At 45.5% G+C, this 27,110-nt stretch overlaps 1 protein-coding gene across 1 annotated transcript in view; it reads right to left on the bottom strand.

Moving 5' to 3' along the window:
* Positions 1 to 22,578, bottom strand: part of LOC138259410 (girdin-like) — a 632,998-nt gene extending 610,420 nt beyond the window's left edge. Inside the window, exon 1 of the mRNA XM_069207157.1 lies at positions 22,158 to 22,578. Coding sequence (XP_069063258.1) covers positions 22,158 to 22,220 — 63 coding nt within the window. The 5' untranslated portion in view covers positions 22,221 to 22,578. The remainder of the gene's footprint in view (positions 1 to 22,157) is intronic.
* Between the last annotated feature and the right edge of the window lie 4,532 nt (positions 22,579 to 27,110).

Raw genomic sequence — 27,110 nt, 5'->3', positions numbered from 1 at the left:
CTTGAGTTCCTATTCCAAAATTCACATGTTTGAAACAATTCTTATTGTGGGAAATGTGATGTTATTTCACATTTGTACACCAGGAACAAGATTAAATCACAAGATGTTGCTACTTGTTATATGCATTTTTTTATGTATTCATAGTGATGCCCTTGCAGTTTATAATATACCAGCATGGTAGAATGGCTAGTGAAAGAATGCTGGAACAAACATACCATTTGAATTTCCTCGTAAGAAATGAGCAAACTCTTATGGACAGACATTTTAGAGAGAAGGGGTATAACGGAGGCAAATATGGTTTTGGGTTGTACTATTGTAGAACATATGCCCAGATCATGAAATCGCATAATATGCGGATGTGGTAGTGACCATTCCAGCGTTAAAAAAGATGTCTGATTATGCCTTTGGTAAAGGTTTGAGAGTAAAGTATAAAAAGTATATTGAAATGAAAACTGATTAAAATGGTATTCTATAAACTAACGTCCTTTATGTTTAATTTTTCAGAACCTCTATGTGTAGCAATATGGGATTGATTCCTGAAAAAGTAATCCACACTGAAATGTACTGAATTTAGTACTATCTGCAATATAAAATTAGATTTGATTTTGGTCTGAATTGAAAATATGGATTAATGTGATGTATTGTAATGTATATATTCGAATTAAGAAATAATTATATAAAAATATTTGAAGGTTAAAAAAACGAATACAAATAGTTCATCTGTAAATGATTAAATGCATTCATGAATTTTTTACTCCGGTAAAGCAGAAAGAATTTGATCAACAGCAGAAAGAATGTGATCTACCGAACAGAGTTTGGGTTGACTTCATGTCTCTTTCCAAGTTTTCTTAGTAAAGATTATTTACATGACTTAAACACACATGGAAAAATTGAAGACAAAAATGTTATGTAATTCAGTGGTGAAACAAAATATTTTCATGAAAACAAAGTCATCCGTCCTTCCACGGTTCCTGAAGTACAATTAACTTTGTAATGTTTTTGTTTTTTTTGCTGCAACTATGACCCCTTCCAACCGGTTCATCAACTACGAATGTTTGTGTCTGAGCATAACTATAAACTCTTTACAATGCCCGAATAAAGCAAGCATCAGCTGAAAGATGGGCAGTTAATATTAGCAAAGTGTACGGCACAGCTCAGCCCTAGAAGGGCAACATTTTAGATATTTCTGATCGTTTTAAGCTAGACACAGTTTCTTTGTTCCATCTCCAAATTATGCAGCAGATGGTTGATTATGAGGTGAATTGTGAAACGTTATACATACACGGAAAAGCCACACCTTGGCAACCACATTTTCAGTGGCCCTATTCATAATCGTACTACGCTAATGAACTTAGAGAATACAATTCCTATATGTTTACTAATTCAAATTATTGAGTGGAGAATCTATTTATTTGCACTGCATGTGAATTTCAACCTCATATCATGGTTCAAAAATAATCTTAAATTTTGTTACCCCTGGAAGTCAAAGCCTAAAAAGGTGGTACTTCACAATTCAGTTAGTCTACACTAGTATCTGGCTTCCATGTTTCCAGAGACAACAGAATCACCAGTCACAAGGATTGCTCTGTTGCCACTGAAAATAACAGCAGAAATTAAAAAAAAATTTAAATTGAGGTAAAACAAAAACAGCCTTTTCTCTTAATATTTTACTCTGCGTTTTTGGTCCTAGGCTCAGCAGTCATCTAGGGAAACCTACCAAACTCAGACATTTGTGAAAACTAAACACCCAAAGGAGTTCAGGGAGGTGCGACTTGCGTGGATCCCCCAGTGTTTTCTTACCCAAAATTCTCAGCAAACCTCAAATTTAGCTAAGAAAAAAAAAATCAAATTTTTCCCACATTTCTGTATGGGCTCACCGCACCGGCACAAATTTCCTACCACCCAGCTTTCCCCTCAGCCTCCCGATACAAATGATACCCGACTTGTGTAGGTGGGCCAAGTGCCTGTAACATAGAAGAGCCAAAAACATGTCAGAATTGAGAGGGAACCAAAGCGGGTCCAAAAGGGCAGTTTGAAAAAAAAAAATGTAGGCTGACAAGTGGGGCAGACTTTTTACCTGTATAGATACGACAATGCTGGGTGGTAGGAATGTTGTGGTTTACTGCAGATTCCGGAGGTTCCATTACAAAAATGTGGGGAATATGTGTGATTTCAAGCAAAGTTGGAGGACTGCAGGGTATTGTGTGTAGGAAAATGGTGTGGGTGCATGTGAAGCACACCACCCTGGACTCACCCAGATGTTTAGTTTTCAGATGTGTCTAGGTCTCGTAGATATTTCTACATGGCAGCATTGCCAAAGTCCAAAAAGTGCAGCTATCACCATTCCATTTGGGACGATTTTGAGAGTTAGACACGCTCTCATGGCCCAACTGTAAAACCAAAACCCCAAATAATCAAATGTCCTCTTGCTTGCTGTGGGATAAGATGCCTTAGTGTGCAGGGGAGAGCTGAAAGGCTGGTACCCCCTTCAGTTGGGGTGGGGGCATAACCATGCCCATACTGGTTGGTAGCCACCACCCCACTATTTTTTATTTTCTGGCCTCAAGTAGGCTTTCTCCCTCCCCCGGGGAGTGGATTGGGGGTAATTGCCCCATCAGCCATATCCCCCCCTTTTCTTTGAAAAAAAATTTCCCTGGTGTCTTGTGGGCTTTCTGCCCTCCTTGGGGGCAGATGGGTCTTACAAAAATAGGAAGATCTGCCCCCAAGTGGGGTAGAAATGGGCAACAGTTATGTGCCCCCATGGGGAGCAACCATTGCCCAAGGGGCTGCCGCCCCATACAATACACACACACACACCCATAAGTGGTGCCTAAGTGATTTCTGACCCCCCCCCCGGGGGGGGCAGATCTGCCTAATAGAAATAGGCTGATCTGGACTAAAGTAAATTTGCCCCCCAGGGGGCCGACCGTTGCCTAAGGGATCGCTCCCCATTTGTGAAACAAAAATAATAAAATCCCTGGTTTCTGCCCCCTTGGCGGCAGATTGGCCTAAGAAAAATAGAGCGATCTGCCCCCAAGGGGGGCAGAAATGGCCTAAAACAAATTTGCCCTCCCCGGAGAGCGACCCTTGCCTAAGGGGTCGCCCCCCTTTTGTGAAATTGTTTCAAAAAAAAGAAATCTGTGGTTTCTGCCTCCCTTGGGGGCAAATTGGCCTCATAAAAATATGCCAATCTGCCCAGGAGGGGGGCAGAAATGGCCTACAAACAATTTGCCCCCTCTCCCCCCAGGGGAGTGACCCTTGCCTAAGGGGTCGCTTACCTCCTGTAAAAAAAAAAAAAAGGTAAATAATCCCTGGCGTCTAGCGGTTTCTGCACCCTCTGGGGGCAGATCGGCTTATTTACAATAGGCCGATCCGCCCCCAGGGAGGACAAAAAAGGCCTTAAAAAAATGCCCCCAGGGGAGTGACCCTTGCTCAAGGGATTGCTCCCCTTCATCATATATAAAAATAAAAATAAACATCCCTGGTGTCTACTGGGCATTTCTGCAGCCCGATTGCTTCACGATGGGGCTGCAGAAATGCTCAAAGAGACATGAAAGAAAAGGAAAGGCCTTTCGTTTCATTTCTCTGGCTGCCTCCACACCCCCAATCAGAAGAGAAAAGCTTTGCATTTCCCTTCCAATCACGATGGAAATGGGGCGACCTCTGATGAGGTCAGCACGCGATCTCTCATGGATGTCATCAAACGTCACGGGGGCGGAGGTGGAAGGGGAAGTGATTCCCCTTCCATCCCTGCCCAGGGGAGGGTGGTAGGAGGCCCACTGGAGAGTGCTAGCATCCCCCCCTCCATGGGCCAGATGCAGGATGAGCTGTTCTCGTCCTCAGCACCAGGCAACCATGGCCGAGGGCCAGACTAGCTCGTCCAGAGCACCCAAGGGGTTAAGGGTGCAGAGCAGGTTCTTTGTAGAAGCTGCACATAATGTGCTACAGCTGCATCTTGGGCCCTGGCTTAATACAGTACGTCATGAGTGCCAAGCCGGAGTCTAAATATCACCTCACCCACTTGCTATGCTGAGATTTACTACAGGCCGATCTGGTTTCTCTCTCTCTACATGAGCCAGTGTTGTTGTGCTCGTGCAGAAACTCTGTAGGAGAACAGGCTGTGATATTTTCTGAGCGTGTGTATTTTTCATGTTCTAAGAAGAAATCGAATCAAGCCAAGGATTACATTTAAGCTAAAGTTCAGTAATCCATTCATTTACTCAGACAATACTTGTGGGACTTGTGCTACTAATAATAAAATCTATATTTTACTGCATGCGTTACTGGGTCTTAATAACCTTCCCCTGATAGGTTGGAAGGTTATTAAGACACTAGAGAATAGTCAGTTACTTATCTGCACACTTGTCCTTGGTCAAGTGTGATACCCGCAGACAGGTATAATTTATTAGCAAATAGAACTTGACATGCCGAGACGTGATGGGGAGGGTGGATATGCTTATAATAGAAAAAAGCTTTAATGTTTTCCATTATAAAGGAAAACTACTAGTCACAGAAGACACAGTGCAGCTAGCTAAAAACCTAAGATTGCTAGAATGTAAAATGGAACAGCAAGGCAGCCCTGCAGCTACCCCTAAGGAGCATTAATGAAAGGCGTGCAGATTTTATAGAGTCCATTGCAGGTTTGACAGGACTGAGCAATAGATTACCTGTAAAAGGTCAATATGTCCGGATACTGGTCAGTTAAAAGACGGATCTTCCTCTGTAATGCTGAGAGAGTTTGATCAGATTTAGCCATAGGTCGGTAGTCGGTAAAGTTCTAAGAATCCTGGTAAATTTGGTTGACTCTATTGCAGCACAACTGTGTAATATGATAAAAAAAATAAGTAAAAATAGAAACATAACAGGGATACTGCCAAGCACATGTACTCCCAAAAGGGTTTCTCAATGGAACTGGCAGTTAACGGATGTTTATTGCTTTCTAGTTCAACAGAACCTATTTATCAACATCTGGGGGATACAATGCTGATTGGACCCACTTGGATATGAACCTGTGACCATGGAGGTCAAACACAGACTCTTGCAGTGGATGCTTTGTCCACTGAGCAAATAACTTTGACAAATTAAAAACCTTGATCTAAAATGTATATTTTCAATCCTACTTCAAGAGCACAATGTTGCATGGATGCTTGTAGGTCTACTAACTATATTAAGTTACACAACCTGTAGGTCTTGGCAGTTTGTTGATTTTCAAAGCTCTCCTAATGATATGACCTCAATGTCCGAGTATGCAGCCTATGGCGATTAACTGGTGTGGGTACCAGTAATGACCCCCACCATTGCCAAGAGAGGCAGCGGAATTGCTTCTCCCTGGTGATCCTCTTTCTCCTTCGATGAAGTCCCTCTTGCTTGATAAGATCATAGAACAGCCGACCAGAGGACTGCTGGAACTTTAAGTTTCACCACCAAACCTAGAGATCATGTATTTAGGGTCAATGTTCAGGCCCCAAAAGGTTCCAGAAGATAAGAGAAGTGCCATTAGAAAGGGGTTGTTCACCGCATTTCATGAGTGCCTTGCCCAAAAGGATTTTTACTTAGAGATTGTTGTACTACAGGAATCACTAAGTTAGAATACTTACACTAACCTACCAGAGATTTTCAGGGGCTGAACCCTCTCCCTCTCGCGTCATCGTCCAAACTGTACAGGGCTCTAACCTTTGCCTCTCTACAGGAATGAATAAAGAGGGTGACTCCCGAATCTACACCACTTCCCCACCCCTGAGAAGCAAGGGGGCTATCTGAAAAGCCCCCTGAATAACAGGAAGAATTATGTTTTTTTTTTTTACTTGAAAAATTAAACCGAGCACACAGCCCGGCTTCCTGGTACAAGGGACATCCATCCTTCATCTGCATTTCAGCTCCCTGGTGGGAGGCAAACTGAGGATATATGTCCCATCTAGCGAACTCACCTTAGTGAGTGATAGGCACCACTGGTGCACAAGAAATTCTTTTGTTTTATACAATCAAGGAATTTGCAAGCACTGCCCAGTGCGAAATAGTAGCAATTGTCTCACGTACATCTTCAGCCACTTATTACACACATAACTCTGTCACCATATGACACTATGTGTGAGAGGCCATGTCACAGTTGGAACAAAGAGGACCACTGCATCTGTTTGGAGAGCATTTTGGACAGGCAGTTGCTGTTTAGTGGTTTGTCAGAAGTTCTTGCTACCCTTGGTAGGGACCAGGCGTCAAAACATCATAAAAATGTTACTAGACCTGAAGGTCAAGTTAATTGAATAATTTACTTGTAATGTACTTTACCTGTAAATGAGTCTCAAATTGTGTGATCGTAGGTACATATTTTATTTTACAGAGTTGCCTATTTCTTCATTCTCACATGAGTGCACCTTCAAGTATGTGAGTTCAGCATTTCTGCTGCACAAAAAAACTCTTTTGTTTGATTAAATACACGCTTGCTCCATGTTCAATACGAATTTAGCCCACATATAGGGTACACATGATCCATGACTTGCCTCTTTGTTTACTATTAGCATTGCCATAAGAGCAGAGGTGTTTCTCAGTTTATGTTTATGGATCAAATCTGTTTATTGGTATATGATATGTGTGAACAAAATACACAGCTATGCGCCTACAACCGCATCGGCCGGCAGCAAGAAAACAGTAAAGTTTCATCTGTCACTCAAGCCAAGGAAATGACCGGCAGAGAGTGCTGTTTGACATGGGCTGACATGTATTATTGTCCTTCTCGCCTCAGACATCATTATGCCAGAACCGTTATCACATGAAGCAAGGAAACTAATCAAAAAAGGGGTAAGGAGAGAACTAAGGAAGAATGCAACAAGGGAAACAAGGTATAACAGAGCTCCCCCGTTCATCATTCAGCAATGCCTCTCCCTCTCGCCCCCCGTACACACCCCACCCCTGTCTACCAGGCCCGTGAGCCTCATCCCACCCCGGCGCAGCCATCTGTTCCTCCCACGGTTAGGCATACTGCAGCAGCCTCAAAGTCTTTAAGTATGCAGGGCAAGTAAGTTCGCTGAATTCAGTGGATAGATTCTGAATAAAGGGTCTCCAGAGAGCGGTCGCATCTTCTGTTCTCTGTCTAGTCGCCAGTGTTAGTTTCTCCATCGCTAGGATGAACCAGAGTTTATGAAGCCATGAAGTGTAGCTCGGAACCCTATCTGTGCCACACAGAGCTAGTATCGTCTGGTGTGCCGCATTGAGGGCAAGGGCAATCTGTTGCCCCCTCAATGAGCGGAGGGGAAAGGTAAGAGGGTTAGGCAGACCTAGGATAATATAAGTCAGACGTCTGGGAATCTCAGTGTGGAATACTCTATCTCTGTCATCAAGAATGTTCTTCCAATATCTTTTCAGCTTGGGGCAGTGCCATAGCAGGTGCATGAGTGTGCCTGTGTTTTTGCAGCCCCTCCAGCAGAGCCCAGGTTTAGTGGGGTCCCACGCGTGCAACCTCGCCGGGTATAGTACCAGTATGTGGCTAATTTATAAGCTGTTTCCGCACCGATATGTTATGAGCTGTGTGATGTGCTCTGAAGTAGATACTATCCCACTCCTCCTCTGTCAGTTCCCTCTCAACCTCTTTCTCCCACCTTTTCTGCCCCCTGGTTTTGGAAGGTGGTGAGGCCACGCGAAGAAGTTTATAGATTTCCGATATCAACCGCGTGTCATCTTTCTTTACCAGGAGCCATTTCTCGAAAGGCGTGACTGTTCTAGCTACTAAGGGCCTGACCGTCGGTTGGAGTACCCAATGTCTGACTTGATAGCACATCAGTCTGTCTGATTCCGTAAGTCCATATGTCTCTCTCAGCTGATCCAAGGGGATAATTCCATCTGGATCGAATAGACTCCCTACCCTTCTACAACCTCCCTCATACAAACGGTGAAAGTTCTCTGACTGTAAACCGGGGGTGAAGTCGGGATTAGCACAAATTGGCGTCATGGGAGAGGGGAAGGTCGTCAAACCATGTCTTGTCGCCACCGCGTCCCACACCCGGAGAGTCACACCCCTGATCGGTGAGGAATACAGCCCCTTCGCTCTGTGTCTGTGTCATAGCCAGGGCTCCTTCTAGATATGGGACCCAGCAACCGCCTGGTCCATGAAGCACCAGTGCTTCTCAGTAAGGGGGCGGCTCCACTACAGCATAAAGCGCAGCTGGGCAGCTTGGTAATACCTCAACAGGCAAGGAACCGCCAGCCCCCCTCCTCCTTAGGACGGTATAATGTTGACGTGATATGCGCGCAGGCTTCTTATACCATATCAATTTCAAGATCGCCGTCTGAAGTGTAGTTATGGTGTTAGGCAGCGGAGTCAGAGGAAGTGTCTGAAACAGATAGAGTATGCGCGGCAAGATTGTCATTTTGATTGCAGCCACCCTACAGAAACATGATAGTTTGTGTTTCCCCCACGTCTCTAAGTCGTTCTGTATCTCCCTTGAGAGAGAAGCATAGTTCATACGAGCCATCTTTGCTAAACCTATGCCTAGGTATGGGACATGTGATGTTGTCCATATAAAAGGGTATCTGGAACGTAGTTCCTCCTCGTGCTGATGGAGGACCGACAAATTTAGGACTTGAGATTTCTGTGTGCTCACTTTAAACCCTGAGGCCGTACTAAAAGTGCATAAGGGGTCCATGAGCACCGGGAGTGAGACCATAGGTTCCGCCAGTGTAAGAATCACATAGTTGGCGTATAAGCTTATGAGGTGGTGATTGCCCCCAAATTTAATGCCGCTAACACGGGGATCATCGTGAAGTCATTGTGCCAGGGGCTCCATGTAAAGAGCGAATAAAAGCGGGGACAGCGCCCACCCCTGTCTCGTTCCTTGTATAATCAGGAACGGCAACGACAATGTCCCATTGACTCAGACCGCTGCCTTGGGCTCCTGATATGTGCATTTTATCCAGGTCAGGAGCGCCGGTCCAACCCCGAAGCGATCCAATACCCGGAAGAGATAGGGCCAATGCACCCTGTTGAACACTTTCTCCGCATCGATGGTGAGGAGGAGTGCCTCCTTGTGGGATCTGTTTGTTTTGTCTATTAAATGTAAGATCCGTTTCATGTTGTCTCCACACTGTCGGTGGGGTATGAAGCCCACTTGATCTGGGTCGATAAGCCCAGGCATGTAGGGATTAAGACGCTGTGCTAAGATACCCATGAATAACTCTATGTTTAGGAGTGAAATGGGTCGGTATGAACCACAATCCTCTGTGCTCTTCCCAGGTTTGTGAATGCCCATGATGGTGGCCTCTAGCATGCTGGGTGTAAGGGCCTTCGTCTCCAGGAAAGAGTTGAAGAGCTGTGTGAGGATTGGGGCCAACTCTGAACAGAAGGTTTTATAAAAAAGAGTAGTGTAGCCGTCCGGGCCCGGCGACTTCCCGACCATAAGACGGGAGATAGCCGATATCACCTCCTCTATCCTTATGGGTTGGTCAAGGCAAGCTGCGTCCCACTCATGGAGTGGTGTGAATACACAGTCCATGAGGTAGGAAGAGGGGTCGGGCCAGTTACTGAGTCCGCTGCATAAAGTCTGCAAAGTCCTCAGCTATATGCATATCCGTACGTGCCTCACCCAGGGAGGGGGAACGCACCATCTTTATGGCGTTGGCAGAACGCTGAGCCCTTAGTTTATGGGACAAATGTTTCCCACAACGATTACCCCCTATATAGAATTTGTGCTTGAGCTGGGCTACAGCATACTCCGCCAAATCCCAGTCCAGTCTTTTCAATTGTAACCGCGCTTTCTCTAATTCCCTCCAAACCCTGGGAGCGCCAATATGTTTGTGGGAGCGTTCCAGAACAGCTACTCTCTGCTCCAGCACCGCTCTCTGTTCTCTCTGGGCTTTGTTTTCTTTGGCCGAGAGTGAGATCACCTCCCCGCGGACGACTACCTTAAGCGCCTCCCAAGGTGTCTCTAGGCTAGTCAGCCCATTATCATTGTGACTAATATAGTCCAGGATCGCTTGTCGCACCGCCTCCACCGCTACCAGGGATTGCAGTATCATGTCTCGAAAGCACCATCCCGGGGCCCGGGCTCGGCCTTAGTCGAGGCGAGCCACCAAGGTAATAGGGGCATGGTCTGTTAGAGCCCTGGGCTCAATCGTGGTATCCCTGACTCGGGAGCGGAACTCTGAAGAGGCCAGGAAATAGTCTATGCGTGTGTAAGTCTTTGAGGATGCTGAGTAAAACGAATAGTCTCGGAGGTTTGGGTGTGCTGTCCGCCAGATATCGTCTAGGTCGCAATCTGCCAGCCACTGTCGCACAGCGGGGGCCAGAGCGCCCGTCTGCCCATATCGGTGTCCTGATCGATCTAGATCATTATCCAGGACAAGATTAATGTCCCCTCCCACAAGTATAGCCTTGTCCGGGGTTGTGAGCATCGCAGATATAGCCTGTCTCATGAATATTTCTGGTGGAGTGTTAGGTGCATATGTCGTTGCAATTGTGAAATGGAATGACTCTATTCGCATTCGGAGGGCCAGGAACCTACCCTTAACCTCATGTATCTTAGCAATGACCTCCCTGGGGACAGCTTTCGATATCAAAATTGCCACCCCCCGTGTTTCGTAGGGGCTGAAGACCAGTACTGCCGGGGGAACCATTTGGAACGCATACGATATGTGTCTTTAGCCAACAGGTGCTTCTCCTGTAACAAGCAAATGTGGCTCTCAGAGCGCTCTAAAGAAGAGAGAACCGCTAACCTCTTTGAGGGATTATTAAGGCCTCGGCCATTGAGGCTTAGGCATTTAAATGTAAAGTGTAGGTAAGTGGTCGGAAAGCCATAGTAGCTGGCCTCTACAGGGAAGCAGTGATCGGGGATGGCCCTGGGAAAAGAGAGCACACAGGAGCATGGGGGTCTTAACAATAGAACGTAGTTCCTGTAGGGGGAGCATATTGTAACGTAAATATTTGATGTTTCTGGGGAAAGTGTTGTAATAAAACTTGCCATAGCCACACAAGTCATTCCTCTCTTTATATTATGAAGTTTCTGGTTTTAAAAGATGCCTCTGGCTTCCTTGAGTGATGGTGCCAGAGTCAATTCCTGCAGCCTTCCTACATGGCATAATTTTGTCTGGGAAGAGAACATTCCACTGCATCTCCTCCATTGTTGAGTCCATGACCTGTTCCCAAAATGTGATGTAGTGGGGAGTGTAGATGCGATGGGCAGACATCATGGATTTATACAGAGTGGAGATGCTTCTCCTTGACACTCAAACCCACCAAGTTGTGCATATGGTTTGATCAGGAGCAGTTCCCTGGTGGCCGCCATTCGAAGATGAGCTTGCATGCAATGAAAGTGTTCTGATGGGGGCAATTGAAAGTCTCTGCAGCAATTCTGAAATGTTAGGATGTTGTCCCCATGGTATAGGTATGAGATTCGCAGACACCCTCCCTCCTGCCACTTGTCAAACGGTCTTGGTGTCAAGGCCGGGGGGAACACTGTGTTATAGTGAATAGGGATGTATGGGGAGGGGAAGGTCTTGACTTCATAGGTCTTTGTCACTGTGTCCCATACTTTGAGTGTAGTGACGTGGGTGTGCTCAGATAGACATTCCTCTGCCGGTCGTTACTAGGTTTCTAGAGCATGTCCCATATGGTCCGTCCCACCACAGCACGGTCCACACAGAGCCATAGTTTGTCAGATGCCCGAAGAGATCATACAGTGATGATGTAAAGTTGAAGGTCCGGGAGAGCCAAGCTCCCTGTTTCCTTCAGTCTTGTGAGCTGTTTATTCGATAGTCTGGCCCTACCTTCCTGCCATATGAACCTCATTATCACTGTACGGGCTTCCGTGAAGTCTTTGGGGACATCAACGGGTAAGCCCTGGAATAGATATAACATCCGTGAAGCACCTCCATCTTGATGGCGTTAATAAGTCCCAACCAGGAGTGGAAGAGGGGAGACCATTGCTTAAAGTCCATCTGCAGGCTTTTGAGAAGGGGGGGAGTTTGCTTTGTATAAATCGGGGACCTTGTTGACCTTGAATCCCAATTCATATACCGCAAGTTTGTCTTGGATTGCAGGCAGAGTCGTTCGAGGGTCAGTGACAAACAGGAGTATGTCATCAACAAACATTGAGATTTTGTGCTGGTCATGACGAACTGAATACTCTGAATTTTTGGCTGTGACCGGATTCTGCCCGCCAGGGCCTCCACACTGAGAGCGAATAACAAGGGGGAGAGGGGGCAGCCCTGCCTCGTTTCCCATATCAGGTCAAAAAATGCTGAAGCCACCATATTCACCATAATTTGTGATCGGGGGCAAGTATAATTGCTCATTATCATAGCTATAAATTGGTCACACACGACTGGGGGTCCTTTCCAGTTTTGGGAATAAGTGTGATTAGAGCTTCACCCATGGTGGGGGACATGGCATGTCCCATCCTGACCTGGTTGAATAGCTCTGTGAGATCTGGTGTCAAGTTTGCACCAAATGTTCAATAGAATTGGGCATTAAATCCATCTGGCTCCAGTTATTTGTTTAGAGGGAAGGAGTCAATGACTGTCTGTACCTCATCCCATGTAAAAGGAGCTATTAAGATGCCATTAGTTTCTTGGGGTATCTGTGGGAGGTTCAAGTGTTGTAGGTAGGCGTCTTGTGCAGGGGTTTTAGGTTGTTCTGATGTATATAGTCGGTGTAGAAGTCCCGAAAGACTCAGGCTTTTTCCTCCTCAGCATGATGTTTGCCGGACTCGTCCCGTATATGGGCGATATATACTCTTGCCTGTTTGGTACATAATTGTCTTGCTAGCATCGGGCCTATTTTGTTCCCATTTTCATAGGAGGTTTTCATGAGGCGTAGCAATGAGATTTCTGCTCTGTCTGTGTACATGGATTGCAGTTTACCTTTTAATGAGGTCACCTTCTTCTGTGATAGCCAAGTAGGGGAAAGTTTGTGAGCCTGTTCCACTACCGTCAATTTGTTTTCCAAGTCTTGTTGTTCCTTAGCCTTTAGTTGGTGCAGAGAGGTTGCTAAAGAGATGCATTTACCCCGTATGACAGCTCTGAATGAATCCCAGGTTGTGAGGTGTGAAGTGTCGGTAGAGTTATTATGCTGAAAGTAGTCCCCGATTGCTTTCCTTAGTTCGTTTTGAAGTATTTGGTCTTGGGTCAATATATTAGGGAAATACCATCTACTGAATCTAGAGCGTGTTGTGGGCCAATCAATTCCAGTCCCCAGCAGGGTATGGCCAAAATTATGGTTGGACGTATTGACGCCAATCGGAGCAATTGTCGTAAGGGGTGGCTCATGAATACATAATCGATCCTCGAATATGATCTATGTGAGTGAGAGAAAAAGGTGTAGTCTTTTACCATGGGGTGAAGCGCTCGCTCCGCATCAAAAGACCGAGCCTATTAAGGGCAACCTTAACGGATTTTGCAAAGATACTCGTTTGAGTTCTTTGGGGGTGAGTTGCGTCCTGGGAGCTGTCCCGTATCAAGTTAAAATCGCTTAGCAGGAGGATATATCCTTCTGCGTAGCCCTCCAACATAAACAAGAAGGCTAAGAGGAATTGAGTTTGTTAACTGCTGGGTGCATACAAAGTTGCTAATGTACATACTTTCCCTTCTAATACTACCCTTGATTACAAAATATCTGCCCTCTTTTCTCATGTTTCGTGCCCTGCAACTGGAAGTGAGTGGAATTATTGAACATCAAGGCTACCCCACACTGTTTTGTGGTTGCTGATGCGTGTAGACATGTGGATAGTGTTTGTGGTGCAGCCGGCATCCCTCCCCCCTTCAGAGATGGGTTTCCTGTAGGGCTATTATATCAAAATGATGGTCCCCAAAGTATTTCTAAAGTTGTGACCTTTTGTTGGGGGAGTTCAATCCCTTAACATTCTGCGATAGGAATTCAAGCATCTTGCTTTTCTAACAGCTTTGGTTAAACTTAGCATTGCCCATCTTAGTGAGTACTTAATGGCCCAATTCTTCCCTTCTCCGTCCGGTATCCCATAGCCCCGCCTATGCCTGCTCATGCCAGCTCTGAACATGAAATAACAAAAAAAACATAAACATAACTGTTAACGAGTAAACATGTTGTTCCTTCATGTCTAAGCATCTTAACGTTGTGGGGGTGGGGAATAAGTACTCATCCACCCTAGTCCCTCGCAGAGACTGCCTATTGAAACATTATGAGTGTCATCTGTTGTCTTATTAACTTCTTGTGGCTCGTATAACCTGACGTCAACTGAAGCCCGGGGAGTCTCCCAGGCCTCTTCCAAAAATGTTCCTTAGGTCTCCAGCCTCCTATCGGAGTGGATCCGTGGTTCTCAAGTGTTCCGTTGCAGGGCTGGGCAAGTCTCATTTTGTTTGTTCCCACTTGTCACACTGGTTGCCGGCCTTTGCTCCTGTTGCTCATTTTCCCCTTTCTCTGTTGCTTTCTCTGTGGAGGTGGCTGTCTCCCCCCTCCTTTGTGGTCCATCTGAGTGTCCCTTAGTCTCTTTAGGGCTCCTCTCCTGTAGGTCCAGAAGGGCCAAAGCTTCCTCGATGTCCATACAGTGGTGTTGTTTGTTATTGAGATCAAAGGCTATACCAAAGGGGTATGTCCATCTGTACCTGATATTTCTAGCCCTCAAGGCTTCTGTGACTGGTCGGAATTGCAGTCTGCGGGCTAACGTTGCTGGTGCCACATCTTGATACAATGCGCATTCTGCACCCTGGAAGGAGATAGTGTCTAGCTTTCTCGTGCTCTGGAGGATCAGTTCCTTCACCTTAAAGGAGCTCACCTTTGCCAGGATGTCTCTGCGTCTCCTCCCTTCACTCGCGGTGTGGACCCCTACCCTATGCACTCGCTCCTGTTGGACCTCTGGTTGTTTGTTGCCTAGAATAATAGAGAAGAGGCCCATCACAAATGCTCTTGGCCTTTACTGCCTTCTTCCAGCCCCTTCACTCGGATGTTGTCTCTACGTGAGCGGTTTTCCAAATCTTCGCACTTGAGGAGAGTTAGATGCAGTTGGGTCTTCAGTTAGGTGAGGCTGCTTTCTATAGGAGCTATTTGTTGTTCCATCTCTTGGACCTTCGCCTAAAGGTCCAGGGTGTGGCTCCCCACTGAGTCTACATCGGATTGGAGAAAAGTCAGGTGGGTATTAATTTCCAGCTGAATGATTCAAGCATGGACCTGATATCTGCTGTCAGTTCTTTGCGCAGTTCCATTTTGAAGTCTCGGAGCAATGTCAGGAGGTCTACTTTTGTCAGCGTCATGTTTTCTTCCTGCCTGGGTCCGTCCAACCTGTGCACAGCAGATCCAAAGTAGTTAGAGACCCTGTTGGATGGCGGCCTTCTTTTGGACATAAATGCTGCTCCCAAATCAGTAACCCCCCTCGCCGTCACATTTGGTAGGGGTAGCCAGGCCGTTCCCTCCTATTTGCCTCCTTGTGTCATGCCTGGTGGGCCCGGGTCGCCATGCACTACAGTCGCTTGCCAGTCCTCGGTATTAGCAGGGTACTCATCCCAGTCATGCTCTTTGCCGCTCTATCGCTGCTGCATGGCCTGTAGCACTTGTATAGTGTGGGGGTTGTGTTGCGCTTTGGTCAGCCACACATGTCTGCTCTTGACCCACACTGTGTGTCGCTTGCTGGGCGCCATGTTAGGGTCAGGCAGTCTGGGCTGCAGGCCTCTATCCTCTCTCCAGGAGGTGCCACTAACCCCTAGGCAGCAGTGCTGTTCAGTCGGATCAGGTTGCTCACCTTCCTTCCCCCCAGCGCTCACTTGGTGCATTGCTGTGCGCTGTTCTCTGCCCGCATACTGTGTCCGCGTCAGGCTCTAGGCCTGCCCGGGTCTGGCCCAGTCAATGGCTTCGCTGGGCCTATCCTCTAGGCGCCCTGCTCCGGGATCGGGGCCTGCGCCGGCCTGAGGGTCCAAACAACTTTTGCCCAGCTTCGTAGCGGGTCCAGTGCCTCTGGCCGCTCCGCACAAGGTGGGGCCCAGATCAGCGTTTCACGTCCGCCGTCATGTTGGTTCTTTGTGCTCTGTTGCTGGTGGGTCTTGATTTTGGTGAATTCTTTTGGATTTGCGCCTGTTATTGCGGTACCTTATCCTCCCTGCACCTTCTAAGGTGCACTTCAAGTGTCTGACTCACATTGTGACACCTCGCACGGAGTCTCTGCAAGGGACTCGAGCGGAGCCTCCGGAGATCATGGCTGGTCGGCAATGTTGGTTGGCCACGCCCCTGACATCCTCTACTTTTAACTGCGCACTACCCTCATAAGTCTGCACTGTAGACTCTTTGTTAACAAACACTGATAAAGCCTACACGTCTGGCTTTAATGTCCTGACACATGTACAAAGGCGTTCACATGCATTGAATGTTAACATGCTGTTTATGACAGCAAACATGGGCTACTGGCTTTCTCAATGCTGAGAAAAAAAAAGTAGCAAATAGGGATTGCTCTCTGCAGAGAATAGATAGTTATAGGGGATACAAGAATGAAATGTTACAAACAGTGTGAACTTGTAGATGTACAATAGTCCCCAATGCGGTCCAATAGAAGCACTTCCTGGAAGGCAGAACGATCTACCAAAACGCCAACAGCATGCAGTGAGAAAGGATTAAGGGAACTTTTTGGTTTACAAAAGTCCTTCATGTACTTCAGTGGAAGCACTTCCAAGAAGGCGGAATGAAATACCAAAAAATCAACAGCATGAAGTGAAAAAGGAATACTCCTCTGCGTGCAGCCAAAGCCCATTCTGTGTATTTTAAAGTTTTGGTAACAATACGCATTTAGATAATTGTGCTGTCAAAACCAAGACTTAAAACGCACCACAGGTGTATACTAAAGCTGCATCTCCAATTTCGAACATGTTTGAAATGCCTGGTATTAAAGTTGTTCTGCAGGCGTTTGTTAAAACTTCACCTCCAGTTTCAAAGCTGTTCGCTATTAAAGATGCCTCGCAATCCAGGATTTAACATGCAGAACATGCGCAGTATATCCCCTCTCTCCTGCCCTTCTCCCCACTTTGTCTCCCCACTGCTGGGAGCATACAGCCAACCTGCACTGCAAAGAGATAAATTATTTCGGACACTAGAGGGGCCCAGTGGAAAGAGAGCACACTTTTCTATTCTGCTTTGGAGAATGACATGACCTTTGTCCCAATATCCGGGGCATGAATTTAAAATTAAGAAAAGCGTGGGGACATAGGACAGCCCCCTAAATACCAGGACTGTCCGGGGAAGTCCAGTCACCCTAATTAATAGACCTGGACTAACTCTGTTCTCCGGGCCCTACGTTACAGCTGCACTGATGGCCCTTTCTCAAGATTCATGACAAGCCTCATATCACAAATGCACCAAAGCGCCTGTATGAAAGGTGCACAAGTCCTTAATTAAAGCTGCATCACAGGCCCCAAATTTCTGCTGTGCTCCACATTCCAAAATAAGTTGCACCATGGAATTCCACAAATTAAACATGATTAAAATGCCTACATTAAATACGTAATACATTAATAAAAGGCCCTGAGTTAAAGTTGCATCGCAGACCATGTATTAAAGCATCACTAAGGGTCTAGAACAGTGCTCCCCAAACGTTTTAGCGCCACAACCCACTTTTTACCATGACAAACGTTTGCGACCCACCTAGTTTTAATGGACATGAGCATGCAGTTTTTTGATGCAACTAAAGCATTGAGTGATGGCGCACTGTCATTTACAGACAGCGTATTTTCCATTGATATGGCCACTGAATTTGCACATTTTAGTTTTACTCATAAAACTATAATGAAAACAAATTATAATGTATGGAAATCGGGTTTCAGTGAACATTTATCATTTGTGCATCACCAAGAAAAAGTGTCTTGATTTGTTTTGATCCTATTGTTTGTTTCAATCACACTTCAGAATTACAAAGAAAAAGTACTTCATTTTTGCTTTCTGAACTGCTGAGTGTGTACAGTTAATTTACAGGTATTTACATTTTGTTGTGTAACACAAAAATTACAACATACAGTGAGATGAGGACAAAAAAAAACATACAGCCTTTCCTTTCACACTCTCTGTATCCCAGGATTGTCACATAATTCACTTTACTTTTCTTTTTCTGACTGCAAAGTGGGAGAAGTTTGTAAACATCATTCCCCATGTTGAAAAAAACGTAAGCATTAATTTGTCATAACCATGTTGAAAAAACATAAGCAGCAATTTGTCATAAGACAAAGCTTGGCATTTGACCTCTAACATTGAAGTGCAGCAAATGTGACAAGTTATATACAGAATATAAAGGCAACTTTATTTATAGCTTGGACTTTTATGGCCCATCAAAAGTCGTCTCTGGGTCGCGAACGACAGTTTGGGAAACACTGGTCTAGATCTAAGACTGCACAGCTGACTATTTTTAAATTTGCATATTATGCATTAAAAAGATGTACAACATGCCACGTCCCAAAGCTGCACCTTATGCCTGTACAAAAGCTGCAATGGAGGTCATGTATGCCAGGTGCGTAACGGAGGCCACTGCAGCGTGGGGGGCAACCCTTCAAGAGAACCTTATTCAGCCCAAGACCAATGAATTCCTTGACGTATGGGAGACTTGGGGTCCCCTCATCACATTCTGCAAAGGAGCCTCATCATTTTGTGCTATGCCACTGGTATAAGCACAAAGGGCAAATCCTCAAAGCTCCACTGAGTCTCTGTATTAAAGCAGTATCACATCTCTATTATAAGTAAAAATATAAAGTATGTATTAAAATGGCATTACACTCTCTGCATTAAAATTGCCCCCCAAATAATTGATTTCTTTTTAATCAAACCTCAAAAGCAGGCCCTGTATCTATCAAAAATGCACTGCACTGCCTCTGTTATTGCCGACACTGAGGCCAAGTATGAAAGATGTACTATTAACACATTATTAAATCTACACCTTTCTGAGACCACTCACTCATTCACTGCGAGTGATAGGCCTATTTGGAGGCAGGGCTGATCTCTCACTCACACCAGGCTAAGTGTCGTACCTTTGTTAGAAGGGCTAGAATGTGCACAGCTCTTTTCAAAGCTCTGTTATTTCTACAACAGCTCCAGAGGGATGAAAAAACTTCAGGAAGTAATTCCACCTGAATGGAAACTCTTGCAGTCTAGGGCCTGAGTAAGATGTTGGTAGTAACAGTCCTGCTGTCAATTTTCTGACTGAAAACCTGCCCGCCACCATGACGTTCTGACCACTGTATTTAGATGTTGGGGGTCCCATAAACTTTAAGTTAACCTGCCCCAGCCCTGCCCTGCCGACTCTGCCAAGGAATCCCATCGGCCACCACAGAGCCATAGGAAAGAGTGGCTGATGGCAGGACTTCACCCACACTTACCACTGAGCAGATCTGGATGTGCCATACTGCCAAGCAAAAAGTGGCGGTCCAAACACCACTTCTTACTTGGCAGATTGTGGGGGAAATAGGGTGAAAACTCACCTTTTCTCCCGAATCAACTTCTGTTTCTGGCTAGACACGACTGGAGAGGACCTTCCACAAGCCACAAGACTCTCGAGAAAACACGCCCCCCCCCCCCATCACTGGACACAAAAGTAGGCTCCACATTCCAAAATAAGTTGCACCATGGAATTCCACAAATTAAACATGATTAAAATGCCTACATTAAATACGTAATACATTAATAAAAGGCCCTGAGTTAAAGTTGCATCGCAGACCATGTATTAAAGCATCACTAAGGGTCTAGAACAGTGCTCCCCAAACGTTTTAGCGCCACAACCCACTTATTACCATGACAAACGTTTGCGACCCACCTAGTTTTAATGGACATGAGCATGCAGTTTTTTGATGCAACTAAAGCATTGAGTGATGGCGCACTGTCATTTACAGACAGCGTATTTTCCATTGATATGGCCACTGAATTTGCACATTTTAGTTTTACTCATAAAACTATAATGAAAACAAATTATAATGTATGGAAATCGGGTTTCAGTGAACATTTATCATTTGTGCATCACCAAGAAAAAGTGTCTTGATTTGTTTTGATCCTATTGTTTGTTTCAATCACACTTCAGAATTACAAAGAAAAAGTACTTCATTTTTGCTTTCTGAACTGCTGAGTGTGTACAGTTAATTTACAGGTATTTACATTTTGTTGTGTAACACAAAAATTACAACATACAGTGAGATGAGGACAAAAAAAAACATACAGCCTTTCCTTTCACACTCTCTGTATCCCAGGATTGTCACATAATTCACTTTACTTTTCTTTTTCTGACTGCAAAGTGGGAGAAGTTTGTAAACATCATTCCCCATGTTGAAAAAAACGCCATGTGCCCGCCACCATGACGTTCTGACCACTGTATTTAGATGTTGGGGGTCCCATAAACTTTAAGTTAACCTGCCCCAGCCCTGCCCTGCCGACTCTGCCAAGGAATCCCATCGGCCACCACAGAGCCATAGGAAAGAGTGGCTGATGGCAGGACTTCACCCACACTTACCACTGAGCAGATCTGGATGTGCCATACTGCCAAGCAAAAAGTGGCGGTCCAAACACCACTTCTTACTTGGCAGATTGTGGGGGAAATAGGGTGAAAACTCACCTTTTCTCCCGATTCAACTTCTGTTTCTGGCTAGACACGACTGGAGAGGACCTTCCACAAGCCACAAGACTCTCGAGAAAACACCCCCCCCCCCCATCACTGGACACAAAAGTAGGCAACCTGCATTGGCTGTGAACGTTGGGAGGTCAATGCACATGGGCACAGGACCATTGCAGACAGGAACATGTCAGCCATTTTTTTTTTTATTACGGCGACATGCATATGTCAGGGACACGTGAGGGCACACTGGTACACAACACATATCGAACACATACACAACTGGGATTATGGCATCAGTATTCAAAGCCAAATGAATGCTGGTACCCCAATGACGGTACATTCACACTTGTCAACTGTGCCGATGTGTGCATACTGCAAGGGGACATGCACATGTCAAGTTGTGTGTGTGAGTCAGTATGTGTTTATATCGTTTGATGAGATTGGCTGGATGAAGTGGAGGGAGTAGTGGGTGATGCGGTTGTGTCAGTATGTGTGACACTTGCCTATGGCGTGGATGTTGCGTATGTTGTGTTGTGTATTTTGTTGCTGCGTGCAGAACTCAGGGGCATGTTGTGTGGCGGTCGCTGCTGTGATGTGTGTAGTTGTGCTTGTGTGTGTGTGTGTTTATGTAGATGAGTGTATTGGTTGCGGTAGTGTTGTGTTTGTGCATTGTAACTAGTGTGTGTATGTTATGTGATGCATGTACGTGTATGTGTGTTTGCGGCATGTAGGTGTTGTGGTGTGATGGCAATGGTGTGTATGTGGTGTGGTGTGTTGTGCGTGATTCAGGGGGACACATATGTGAAGGGTAGAGTGTGTGTGTGTGTGTGTGTGTGTGTGTGTGTGAGAGACTTAACACTTTTCCACGGCCACTGCCATTGTCTGATGTCCACTGGGTCCAGAGATGTCCTCCCTCCATCAGCAAACCGCCACCAGAGCACCGTCTGTCCAACTGTAACCTCTAAATACAGCCAGCGGGAACGCACCTACTTGACGACTAAGAGGAACACTCTGTCATGGGGGTCTGCGGCTCACCCGCAATACATCTAAATACGGTGGCCTTTTTGGGCCCGTGTCTGACGCAGGTTGGTGGTGCAACCACCAACATGTAAATCAGGCCCTCGTTCAGTTATTAGAAGAAGCTGTGTTGGACACATTGGGGTGCTACTATGCTACTTCTGGAAACTACGAGTCTACTTTAAGTAAGTTTGAAATTGAATGTATTTTCCCGATATTTTTTTTTTTTATTATTTCACATGCTACCTTCTTACGTGATTGTAGATATCAAAGATTATTTGACGTCACTTTCTGCAAATGCGCTAGTTAATTTCTACAAATTATCAAAATTTGACAGTTGTGCATTTATGGACAGTATTAAAGATGTACAGCTTATAATTTTGAATGCTAATCATGGTGCCTTGTATTAATGTTACACCTCAACCCTGTACAAGAGGTGCACATGGCTAGAACTTATATTAAACACGCAACCGTGGTCCTGTATTAAAAGAGACAACATCTGCCATTATAAAAATATATACACCCTTTGGACTATACAGGCCCTCTGTTAAAGCTGAACTACGAGTCTCGCCCGCGCCGTCAGAAACCTTGCCCACACTCTACCTGCCAAGATCCACTCACCCAGGTGACCAGAGGGCTGGCCATGAACGCCTGCACCAGCTCCTCCACATGCTTGTCCCCCATGGTCCTCCACAGAAGGTCGTCAGCCAGTCACCATACAGGAGTTAGGATTCGTCCTTGTGGGCTCATTTAGGGGCCATGAAAGGCCCTGTTCGTCTGTGCTGAGGTAAGATTTCGCTGCGCCATGGCTGCTGGGTGAATAGAGGCCTGCCCTGGGAAAGGGCAGACAGAAGCTCGTCACCTCGACAAGAGCCTAACTGATGCGAGCCCTCTCTCGGCTCCACCCTGGTGCGTCCCGAGCCCCGGCCGACAGCAACTTCTCAGAACACTGCCCTTTCAGGTCAGGCATCCACCTGCCGGACGCCTCGGCTTGCGCTCCCCTCGTCCAGCTGTTTACGAGCAGGGCAGAGGGCATAAGGGCTGGTTCCGGGTAGTGCGGGGTCACCTCTTCCTGCCCCTTCTTCGCAGCTTTTTGCATCGGCCGGGGAGGCTGATTCACTTCCACCTTTCTGAGCACGCCCCGGTGTGACTAACTCGATGTCTCTTGCTCTTGTGCGAGCGCTTTCTTCCGTCGCAGGAAAGAGAAGTTGCCCAAACCTTCGACCGCTATCAGTACCACTAAAGGACGGGGGGAGATGAGGGGCGACTTAGTACCGATAACTCCAGGGTAAAGAGGAACCTACATTTTCCCTTCAAACCACAGGCCCCTAAGAGGAGCTCTGCCGCTGATTGAAATGTTAATTTCCTCCCAATATCCCTAAAACATAATAATGCAATCGCCCATATCCGTAAACAAAAGCGCTTTCATTAACCCCGATTATTTAACCAAAGGGCAGCACAAGACCAGATGCTCTGCTCTTGAGTTGAAGGAGCTTCCCGATCACTAGTCTTTAGGTACATAATCAAGTACTCTACTCCGGAGGGATTTATTGTAGCAGCGTAAATTGTTAACGATTAGAGCAACCAAGTGCCCGATTCCTGAGCTAAAAAAGGAACTGCTAACTATCTGACAGAGACAGAGCTAAGAACATTTTTTCATTTGCAGTGCCTAATTTTGTAACAACGTTTGTGTAGGGTCTCGACGTCTTTCTCAGGAGCCTGCCACTGGCACATGCTGGGGTTTCAGATTACCAAGGCATCCTAGGTTCAGTTCAGCCTCATGCCTTCTCCTTCCAGCACCCTACAAACCCCCTCTTTTTACCTCACTCTTGTTGGTTATTTTTATCCTTCGTCCTCCCTCCTTTGTCATTGTTTTCCTATTTTTCTTTGTAATCCCTTCTACCTCTGATGCCTCGCTCTCACTAAATATGTACCAGAGTTCGGAAAAAAGGTCCTGTTTCCCAAAAATTAGCATCAGTGCCCACAATCTGCAAACCATATTAGGCACTCTTCTCACTGTCCTTTAGAAACACAACCGAGAGCCCTACCACTGAGGTAAAAGAGACCCTGCACTCAACTAACTCTTAGTCTTCCAAACAAAAAAGCAAGTCATTGGGGCAGCTCCTAGCACTAATTCTCTGGCTGATATTCACTAACCCACAACCTCCCACCCAAGAAGTCTATCTGTGATTGAAGGAAGCACCCCTTTTTCCTAATTACCATACTCCTAATCAGTGCTTTAAATGGGCCGGTACTGTCCGGTACGAAGTACCGGCACTTTTTTATTTTTAGAGGGCAAGTACCTGCACTTCTGAAGAAAAACGTAATACTTTTAATTGGAGAGTACCAGCACTTCTCATAAATAAGCAGGTACTCTGGGGCAGAGTACCTGCACTTCTATTTTTCCATTTCAAGCACTGCTCCTAATTCAAGAAGTCGGCTGCTGAGTCAAAGAAGCAGCCTCTACTCTAGCCGACCATAGGCTTTTTTAAGCAGTCTCTTCTTGTGTTTTGGGCTTTTCTTTCATCAAGTGGACCAGAACCTGCACAAGGACATTGCTCAACATTTTTTTTCTTTCAGCCTCGACAATTTTATACTCAGGCTAAGCTGTTCCCACACTTTCTGTGTGCATGTGTGTGGCTAATTATCAATTGAAGAAGTGCCTAACAGAGCAGAATGCTCATTTTTGCTCAGGATCACGGAACAATTCATAAGGCAACCTCTGTACCAATTAGAGAGACATCTATTGCTCTTTAATTAAGTACCACGTTTGTATTAATCGTACTCTTGCATTCATTTCATGTAGGATATGTGTTACAAATGTAATTCTTTACGTATATCATTTTAGAACAGTCATTAGATGCAGACCTGGTTGCTGGTATGAATACTTTTACACCTAGATTGTAGAGACGACAGATGAATTGGATTAGGCGGAATTCACCATCAGTCTTTAGAAAACAAAGTGAGGTACTGCGCACATAATGGACACGCCACCCTTTTTAACATATTTAAACTGAAAAATATCTTGTAAAAGCTTTGGTGATAATAAAAGTCTAGATACAGGTCCAAAATGTATGCTCTTTCTTATGGGCCTGGACCCAACATACCCTCCTATCCAATCATATAACATTTCTTCACGAACTGGACCTTAACTCGGGAAAGTAGCCAGAAAAAAAACCTCACTTGGACCCACATCCAGAATGGCTATGAGTGAAAAAGCCTGATTCTCCCTAGAAGGTATAACATTTCATCTCTCCTTCCTTTCCTATCTCTTTCCCTTCTACTCACTAATCACCACCTTTCTCCTCCCGTTTCCTGAGTATCCCTTCCCCATTTGTAAATTTCCTCCCATTGCACTAATTTCCCTCCTCCTTTTGCCTTTATCTCCCTCTCGCCTCAGTTTGTCTCATTTCCTTCTCGTCTCCCTCTTCTCCCTTTCTTCTTTTGTCTCACCCTTACCTCCACCCTTCTCTTTGTCTCTCTCCTAGTCTTTCATCCCTCTTCAAATTCCATGTGTCTCCTTCTCTTTTCTCCCCTCTAACGCCTCTGACTATTTGTCCTTTAAATCTCTTACTCCTCCTTTTGCCACCCTTTTCCCCTCTCACTTCCCGTCCCTTCTGAACAGTTTATATAACAAAAATAAAATTGTCCTGGCGACCCCATGTCACTAGAGTGGACCAGGACAATTAGTAAGCCGGATAAACACTATCCCTCATTTGTGCCATTTGTTTTCACAATATGGACCAAAAAGGTAATGCAGTTAATAGATTTTTTTTTTTAATCTTAGACAAAAAAATGCATATTTGGTGCTCTTCCTTTATAAAGGTCAAAATTAAAGTACAAGCTTTGGCGAAGTCAATAGTTTTTGCCTTTGTTTATTCTTTTTATCTAACTGGTTTTCCATTTTCACAGGTTTGTTGTACAAATACTATTTCAAATTTGCCCAAACAATTTCCTCCCCAGGTAGCCTCCCAGGCGAATCCCACGAGCCTGCAAAACGAGATGCCTGAGAGGGAGAAAAGCACCTTGTCATGTCAGTCTCAGCCGTTCTGGAGCAAAGATCCTGAAGGCCTAGGTAAGAGACTAGTGGTGTGCCAACCTAAACCTGCTCTCAACACGAGTTCCACATGCAGAGTAAACCAAAAAGTATCAAAACAACAAAGGAGATACACTGCAAAGCGGTCTATATTACCAGGCCACCTATTTGGGGAAATCAGGTGAGTATGAATGACTAAAACATTACTAGTCACTCAAGAGTTGGGCAAATTCGTTTTTTTTCTGTGCAGTCTTTGGAAGCGACTTAGCAGGGAAATCTACAGAAACCAGAATAGAAATCGAAGCAAATACTGATAGTATGGCATAGCAGTACACTAATTGCTATGAAATCACCTCTCCTGCTAAGAGCATCGACCAATACTGTGCAATGTGGGGACATCGCCGTCATATGAAAGCAGTCTGATGAGTCCTCAGAGCACCTTGGGCACTGAGAGTTAGGAAGAAGTCCCGCCCAGTGTAATCTGGTAGGTGAAAGGTATGATCCATCTAGAAAATAAATATGTATGATTTGTAACCTGGATGGCGTAGTTATTACTCTTGGTGTCATTAAGGTGTCCCGCCAATCTGCGTCCTCAAGGGGACCCTTCCATTGTTCCCACGAGATCTGAAGTGATTTAGATCACCTGGAGCATGGTTAGTTAACATTTGATAGATTTGAGGCACTTCCCACCCACCTCCCTACCCAAGGCCCCCATAAGCAATTTTGCCTCAAGTTGACTGTATTCTGGGAGGGTGTCAAGACAAGACAAACGTGTGTGAAGGACATGACAGAGCTGGAGGTATTTATAGAACTCAGTGTGGGAAAGTTGATATGATGTTTGTAGATCCTTAAGGGATCTCATGGAGGTTCCTGCCTATATGTCCCCAAATTTTGAGATGCCCAACAAATCCCATTTCCCAAACCCTTATAGGTTTGCTGATTCCTTCAGCCAGGTGCCCTGCCAAAGGGGTGTTTGCTGAGGGAGAGTGTTCACCCATCGGGTATTCTGCAGGGCTGCTCTGCCGAGGAATACCGCTTAGGTCACTGATTCCATATTGCTGGGCAGTGGGGAGCCTTAGAGCAGATCTAAAATCCACAGAAAGCTAAGCGAAGCAAGGTCAAATTGGAAGGCCAGGTCTGCCCATCCCCATTAAACCAATCATGGACAACAAGGAGTTGGGTCGCCAGATAGTATAGGTGAGGGTTGGCAATGACCAACCCCTCATCATAGCCCACCTCTGGTAGTGCTACAGCGCGATTCAGTGTCTAGTTCCATGCCAAAGAAATAAAGCTGCAGCTGTATCCGGAGCCCGGAACCAAGAACTCGGAATTGGGAATGGACATTTTTTTAAATACATACAGAAACTGGGGTAGAATCATCATTTTGTAAAGCACCACTCAGTCCAAGACATTTAGCGGTAAGGATCACCATTTTATCAGGTCCGCTTTAGCCCGACACACCAGTGGTGCAAGGTTCAGGGACCATGTCAGGTCCGGAAGGAGAGTCACCCAAATGCCTAGGTATATAGAGCTGAGCC

Source organism: Pleurodeles waltl, chromosome 9 (genome assembly GCF_031143425.1).
Source record: "Pleurodeles waltl isolate 20211129_DDA chromosome 9, aPleWal1.hap1.20221129, whole genome shotgun sequence".
Taxonomy (NCBI): domain Eukaryota; kingdom Metazoa; phylum Chordata; class Amphibia; order Caudata; family Salamandridae; genus Pleurodeles; species Pleurodeles waltl.
This window is presented reverse-complemented; position numbering and strand designations above follow the sequence as displayed.